The 7,444-nt window shown below is 41.3% G+C and overlaps 1 protein-coding gene across 1 annotated transcript; it reads left to right on the top strand.

Annotated features, from left to right (window-relative positions):
• Positions 1 to 952: 952 nt before the first annotated feature.
• On the top strand, positions 953 to 6,827 carry xbp1 (X-box binding protein 1). The gene is made up of 5 exons (XM_068055191.1): positions 953 to 1,310; positions 1,745 to 1,841; positions 2,067 to 2,186; positions 4,761 to 4,924; positions 6,553 to 6,827. The coding sequence occupies exons 1-5, from the start codon at positions 1,096 to 1,098 to the stop codon at positions 6,737 to 6,739; spliced, it is 783 nt and encodes a 260-aa protein (XP_067911292.1). The 5' UTR covers positions 953 to 1,095; the 3' UTR covers positions 6,740 to 6,827.
• Positions 6,828 to 7,444: the final 617 nt, after the last annotated feature.

Raw genomic sequence — 7,444 nt, 5'->3', positions numbered from 1 at the left:
ATTTGACACTTTTGAAAATAAATGAAAGCAAAAGGAACAATTTCATATGGAACATTCTCAGTCAGTTCATGACTGATATTGTATAACTGAGTACATTACAGCCCTGCGAGAGCTTTTCAGCTTTCAAAATTCACAAGGCCTTTCTGTCCTGTAAGTTCGATAAGTACAGGTGAAGGGATGATAGATTTAGCGGTGTTTTATGTGTTTTCCACCATGAGCACGATCAGAAAATTGGTGAAGATTTTGCACAAAACAAACGAAGCACAGTATTTCATGTAGTCACACAGTCATGCAACCTCCTGCATGCTGGGGGACAAACGTTGTTTAAGAGAATTTACAATTCTGAAAATGAAAATGTCTTTATTGGAACAGCTGATGCAATAACCCGAGCTATCAAGGAAACGCAAGAGACTTTCCACTTAACGGAAAGTGGGGGTGGGAGGAACTGATTCCCTTTGCAGGCGATTGCATCAGTCTGATGTGAACCAGCAAATTTCCAGCAACTTAAAAATATATCCCTATATGATATAGACACAAAATTATCATACATGATTATTATCATTACAGATAGATACACACAGATATAACTATTATCGATACAATTAGATAGATATGTACGTATATTATTATGAATACAATTAAATATATAAGCATTTAATTGTCCTTACGGATATATATGCAAATTATAGGTTATCCTTAATGTGTGTGCTATATATAACCTTCATAGATATATGTTATGCATATGTGCGGGATAATTGTATACATTATTATCCTTACAGATATACTATATTGGGTGTGTCATTATATCAACATAATAATTGCAGTCTGCAGCAACTTAATAAACAAGATCTGTCACCATCTGTGGCATTGCTAAGTCCCCGATGTAACCAATAGGATTGCGGGTTTTCGGTGATGCACAGGATGCTTGGCCAATGGTATTGAAACACGATGGTTGAAATTGACCCAGGGGTGCAGTGTCAGAGCAGACGGAGTGTCAGAGAGGGATTCTCTAGTTCACTGTAATAACTCAACATTGGGGGATAGCATTGTGTCTTCCTTCCCCCTCCTTTTCCTCGATACATTGTAACGGCGAAGATGGTGGCGATGAACGCTGCAGGCTCCGCCAAAGTGCTGCTGATCCCGGGAGGGAAGCAGAACGGCCTGGAAGTCAGCCGGCACATCTCGGTGGTGTACCCGACCCACAGCGGATTGCACCCTGACTCTTCCTCGGCCTCAGCGGGGTCTAGCCATGCCCATAGGAAAAGGCAGCGGCTCACCCACCTCAGCCCGGAGGAGAAGGCACTACGGAGGTAGAGTACTCACATTATTAACAAGGAGACGGGCCGGAGAGTGAATGTGGGTTTTGTCCAGAATTACTACGCTTCTTGGTTTAAAGTGGGAGAGAAAGGGCTGTTACCTACATAGTGCTGGTTTCCCAACCTAGCTTATAAGCATTGTGTATCTAGATATTAAATGGACATATCATGACTGCCTGGATAGTGATATTTGAGTCTGTCCTTCAGTTGTATTCCCATTTATATGTCTGATTCCTTCTGCCTGCGTGGCAGTTCACTCTAGACTTGCGCAACACCCTCTCGACCTTTGACTCTTTTAAGTATGCATATTTAATTTTAATCAAAATCAAACGCTGATTGAAGAATTTAGAATAAAGTTTTTTGCAGGCAATAGTTTATTTTCTCTTGCGGAGGAGAAATTTTTATAAATCACCTATTTTTGTTTAAAGGAAGCTGAAAAACAGAGTGGCCGCACAGACAGCCCGAGACAGGAAAAAAGCTCGCATGTCTGAGCTGGAAGAGCAAGTGTTGGAGATGGAATCCGAGGTGAGGGGGTGACTAGCATTTAATTCTAGCACAGTGTCAGTGGCTGCGTCTCTGACTGGAGTGATTCGGGTTTAAAGGTCTTGACGCTCCCTGCCTGATAACGGACTCCATTCGCCGGTGGGGGGAGAGGAGAGGGCTGGAGTTAGATTTTCCCAGGGGTGGGGAATTTTCTCGTTTCCTGGATCCACACATTCTGCATTTGTAAACTTCTCTCCTGCCTCGCAGAATCAGAAACTGCAAATAGAAAACCGACTTCTACACGAGAAAACGCATAGTTTGCTGTCCGAGAATCGGGAGCTCCGACAGAGACTGGGAATGGAATCTCTGGATCCAGAGAAAGAGAAGGTAAGGAGACTGTGAATCACTTTTCCTGTCGCCATCACTAGGATTGCTCAAGTTTGAGAGCACTTGCATATTTTTATATAATGTGCTATGGTCCTGGATGGGACAGAGAGCGCCACACTTGGTGGAATTGCGGCTTCTATATTTGGCACTAGGAGTGGTGAATGGTTTTGCCCTCTTTGTACCCTGGAGAGCTGGTGGAATGTGCCTTCCCGGAATTAAGTACCTGCCCAAACTGGCAGGCGAGCTGTGGTAACTAGGAAACTGCAATTTGCATATCCGTGTTCCTGATTTTGTGCTTTCGTATCATTCCCCCCCCCCCCCCCCCCATTGGCCTCTGGTCAGCTGCCAATTTACAGAGCAGATTATTTGCATAAGTTAATTTTAGTCCCTCTTTATTTAAAGTCAGGGTAAACATTTCAGGTCGGTATGGATGAAACGCTGATAACTGCCCTAGCACCATTTTTTTTTAAGAACTGAGCGATTGTCTGGCTTTTAGCATTTTAACCACAATAGGTTGGAATCGAAGAATCATTGTTCCGATATGTTAATCACAGGTGTGACTCTCAGTATCCAGTTACTAAATTAATCACAGGTTACTGCATCATTTTTGCACAGATTAGATTTTAATTAATGCAAATAGAAAATTAAATATGTAAAGTTGCCTCCTGGCAGAGGCCCCACCATGGAGCATTGGCAGGGCAATCCTGCCATGACGATCCCAGCATCTGGTTCCATGGTGTGCCACTGCCCCTCTGCTCTTCCAGCCCCCTCTGCCATGGAGCCTGACATCAGGAGGAGAACAAAATCCAGCCCTGTTTGTGGGTTGAAGCAGATGAGCTTGGATCCTGGATGATGCCACAGCAAGCTCTGTACAGACTTGCCCTTATCCAATGCCCAGACACTACCTCCTTACATCCTAATCTATTAGGATGTGGTAATGGGGCACTTAAATGACTTATTCGCCAGAGTCAACATGGATTTATGAAAGGAATTTTTTTGTTTTGAGGATGTAACTGCTAGAATGGTTAAGGGGGAATGAATTATCAAATGTTTGATAAGGTGTCATACAAAATTAGGACTCTGGATTGGGGGTCATATACCAGCATGTTTTTAATGGACAGAAAACAGGAGGGATAAATAGGTCATATTTTGATTGGCAAGGTGTTACTAGTGGGATACATTGATCAGTGCTTGGGCCTCTGTTATAGTCAATTACTTCCAGGAAGGGACCTAGTGTAGAGTATCCAGGTTCACTGACAATACAAAGCTAGGTGGGAATGTAGCTGTGGATGCAAAAGGATATAGGTTATGTGAGCAAGAACATGATGCAACATAATGTGGGGAAATGAAGTTTTTTTTTTTGGAAAGAAATAGAAAACCAGAAATGTTTTTCAAATGGACTGACTGGATATTCAGAAAGACCTGGGTGTCCTTGTGCATGAATCAAAGTTAACTTGCAGGTACAGCAAGCAATTATTTACACATTGGAATGAGAGGCCAGGAATATTTGTACTGAAGAAAAGGCTCTAGTCTGATCCTGTTGATGTATTAGATTCTAGGCGTATAGACAATAAATGCCAATATATTTAGTCATAAATTCTGCAAGAAGACTTGGGGTGGGGTGGGGGGGGGGAGAGTGAAAGGACTTTGGATTCAGCTACTTTCTTTAGGCATCATATGCCATCTAATGTACTGCAAGGGAGGCAATTTAGATATACTTAAGGAAAATTTTGAGAAATGAGGTACTGGGACAAGTGTGCTAAATGGTCTTTTGCTGCTTCTATACCTCTCCACCTTTGTAATCATCGTGCTCCCATATTGACAACAATGGGAGCAAAGTATTAAACTAGGAAAGTATTCAATTCCCCATCTATATTAGTAGCAGTATATAATTGGTGCTTGAATTTAATCTATAACTATCTTAACTGCAGTGTTGCATCAAAACCTGAATTTTGGGCTGACTAACTTTTTTTTCTCTGACCTGCCAGGGATATTGTGCTTTGAAGACTGTCATTGCAATGTTATTCAAACTGTAAACTGTTGAAGCCAAGTTTATGCTGCAGTGAGTTTATAAATCTTAAATCAGAAGTGGCCATGAAATTTGTGCCAGCCCCTTCACTTGCTAACCAGGCAATCTCTTGATGCTCTACTGTAAACACTATTTCTTAGGGGAGAGGGAAAGAACTTCATTTCCAAATAGTTGCTCTGTGCCCAATTCCAAATGATTGCCAATCTTTTTTTAAAAAAAAGTCTTGATGGATTTCTTGTCTGTCCCCAATTTTTTTTATTACTCAACCATTACTCGGCCATGCCTTCAGTTGCTTGGGCCCCTAGCTCTGGAATTCTGACCTAACAAATCTGCTTTACTTCTCAGACACTCCTATTAAAACCTGCTTCTGTCACCTGTCCTAAAATCTCCTTGTGTGGCTTGGCATCAAATCTCATTCACACTCTGGTAGGGCACTTTGGGATGTGTACTGTGTTAAGGTGCTGTATAAATAAATGCAAGTTGGTGTTGATTAAAAGCTAGTGTTGGAGCTTAATGGTTAAGTCTTTGTTCTGTTTGCTGTGCAGGTACTTCTACAGGCCAGAGTGGATGAAATCAGCCTGGCGGCTGGGTCAGCTGAGTCCGCAGCACTCAGACTAAGTGTACCTCTGCAGCAGGTGCAGGCCCAGCTGTCTGCCAGTCTGACAATTTCCACATGGATACTGACAGCAATAACTCTTCAGACTCTGAGGTAAGAGCTAAGCTCAATGTAGCATATCCAGCAGTTCATGGAGCATGTTTACCACTGTCATTTTTAATTACCATCTTAAATGTTTGAGCCATCTTTTGCTACACTTGTATTTAAAATACATGTAACCACCTGTATAGTAGTGAAAGTAGTCACCTTTTCTTCATCACTGACCACATCACTTCTAGTGATTTGAGGCATAAAAATTTAATTGATCAGAAGTCATATACCATATCTGTGATAAAGATTTCTGCTCGTGGGGTGACTCAAACAGGGTAAGTTAGATGGCAGTTTCATTTTCTTTTTTTAAAAAAAAAAATCCCCAGATGTGGTTGGAATGAGAATAAAAGGAACAAATGCTGAACTATTGAGTTTGGTGCAGTGACTGAAAACTTGGTTGAAAGACTGCGTCTTGATTGCTTTTAAAGCTGGAGAGTTGCAGACTGTTGCAAAAGGAATCGAGTGAGTGGGGATGATTTTGCTGGCAGATGCTGCTGCTACGATGGAGAGGGAAGGGGAAAGTCTACTGAGAGCTATGCATTCATAGAAAATATCACCAATGTGACAAATCTTCTATATCCCACACTCCATTCTGTTGGGTCAGGCTCTTAATTAGTAGCAAAGTAAGAACTTTGTTCTGTAGCTCCATATGTTGGGCAAGTGACCTGCTTTTCATTCTGATCCACCAGGATTTTTGTAAGATTTCATATGAACAACATGGTTGAACTCTGGCAGCAGATCACACTGGACATTCCAGGATGTTTTGCTGTATCAAATCACTGTCATACCCATGCTTAATAGGGAATTAGATTTGAGACTACCCAAATTCCCCTCCATTGAGTAGGACTTTTTTTTTTTTATAGCCCAAAAATATCAATTGCATGTGTCTGGGCTAGATGCAAATTTGGTCTTGGAGGCAAAAGTCAGTCAAACCCAACTCTGGCATAAATTAGAAAGTAATCTTAACTTTTTTTTTATTTGAAGTCTCACAACTTGTCTAATTGTGTACTAACCTTGACTCTTCTAACCACACACCATGTACCAAATATTGAACTGAACAAACATCTACACTTTTCAATTGATATAAAAGTTGCATTTTTAAATTTGAAAATCTTGAACAGTTTAAACCAGTGTCCTGAAATGTAATGAGCATACTTTATCAAATAATCACAAGCTAACTGGTGTGATGTCTCTTCAAACTGCAAAACCTGCTTTTTGTTCTGTTACTTTTTCTGTATCACTTGTCAAATTGTGACTTGTTACAGATACTAAACATTTCTGCATTGTAACATCTCTCAAATCTCTTGTACAGCACTCCATCACTAGTTTGAAAACTTTAGTGTGTTCATTCACCTGTCCATGGGAGATCCAGTGGTTGATGCTTCTCCCACTGTTGTAAGGGAGGCACTAACTAGGTTAATATCACTGGTCATCTTCCACTACTTCAAAAACATTCATGTAGTCTTATCCAGCTTGATTTTTACCCCAAAATCAGCAAGTGTGACCATATTACCTGTATTGCATACTTCACTAACTTTTTTTTTAACTTGAATTTTCTGATTTACTGTTAGATATTTCTGTAGCACCAATAGATCTAATTGGACTGATGTTTTTTTTTTATTTTCTTGCAGTCTGATCTCTTCCAGGGCTTTCTGGACTACTTTGACCCAGAAGCCTTACTCCGATTCAGTGAAGAGGAGTCTAGATCCTTTGACCTGGGAGAATGTGCCTACAGTGAAGACAACGGTTCCCTACCAGCCTCCCACTCTGGCCCTCTGGGGGCCCCATCAACAAAGCTGGAATCCATTAATGAACTGATCCACTTTGACCACTTCTATCACAAGCCTCTTGCTGAAGCCAGCTTGGTCCAGAGCACTGAAACTGCCATCAAAATTGAGCAAGCATCTTTCAGTAGCACAGTTGAAGGAATAGCCCAAGTCCCTTTACAAATGGAGCTCAAACAGGAACCCTTGGAAGACGAGTTCATCAGTGAACTGGGACTTACAAATATTCTTTCAGCCAGGCAAAGTCAAGAAAAGCCTATCTACCCCTTAGATTCTTGTAGTGACTCTGACTATGAAGGATCCTCATCCCCTCTCAGCAACATGTCTTCCCCACTAGCTCTGGATAACAGCTGGGAGGACACCTTCACCAGTGAACTGTTTCCCCAATTAATAGCTGTTTAATGGTCATGACTCCAAAAGCTTGGTTTAGGTAGAGCTGCATTCAGTCTAGTGCAGCCAAGGCAGCTTGTTTGCAATACCTAAAAGACCTGCTAAGCAAGATGTCTTGTTTTTGTACCATAACTTGCAGCTATTTGAACACCATGTAACCATAAAACCAAGTTCTTTGTGGATTTGTCTGTAAAGGCATCATGTCTTGTGTAACATTTTGTCCTAGAACAGGACTGGAGGTTCTTGTTTTAACACTCTCACCTAAGTGGGTCTACATTGATACAGGCACCTGTATCTTCAAAGTTGTCATGTGCTCTTCTAGACTTGTCATCTTTTGTATACCAGGTAT

The sequence above is a fragment of the Heterodontus francisci genome, chromosome 23 (assembly GCF_036365525.1).
Source record: "Heterodontus francisci isolate sHetFra1 chromosome 23, sHetFra1.hap1, whole genome shotgun sequence".
Taxonomy (NCBI): domain Eukaryota; kingdom Metazoa; phylum Chordata; class Chondrichthyes; order Heterodontiformes; family Heterodontidae; genus Heterodontus; species Heterodontus francisci.
The sequence above is the reverse complement of the archived record's forward strand: the minus strand, read 5'-3'. Positions and strand labels throughout refer to the sequence as shown.

Bases quoted from the DNA above. Each gene is read 5' to 3' on its own strand.
- xbp1 (XM_068055191.1), top strand. From the start codon at position 1,096: ATGGTGGCGATGAACGCTGCAGGCTCCGCCAAAGTGCTGCTGATCCCG. The intron at 2,187-4,760 runs GTAAGGAGACTG...TTTGCTGTGCAG, and splicing joins TGGATCCAGAGAAAGAGAAG to GTACTTCTACAGGCCAGAGT. The intron at 4,925-6,552 runs GTAAGAGCTAAG...ATTTTCTTGCAG, and splicing joins ATAACTCTTCAGACTCTGAG to TCTGATCTCTTCCAGGGCTT.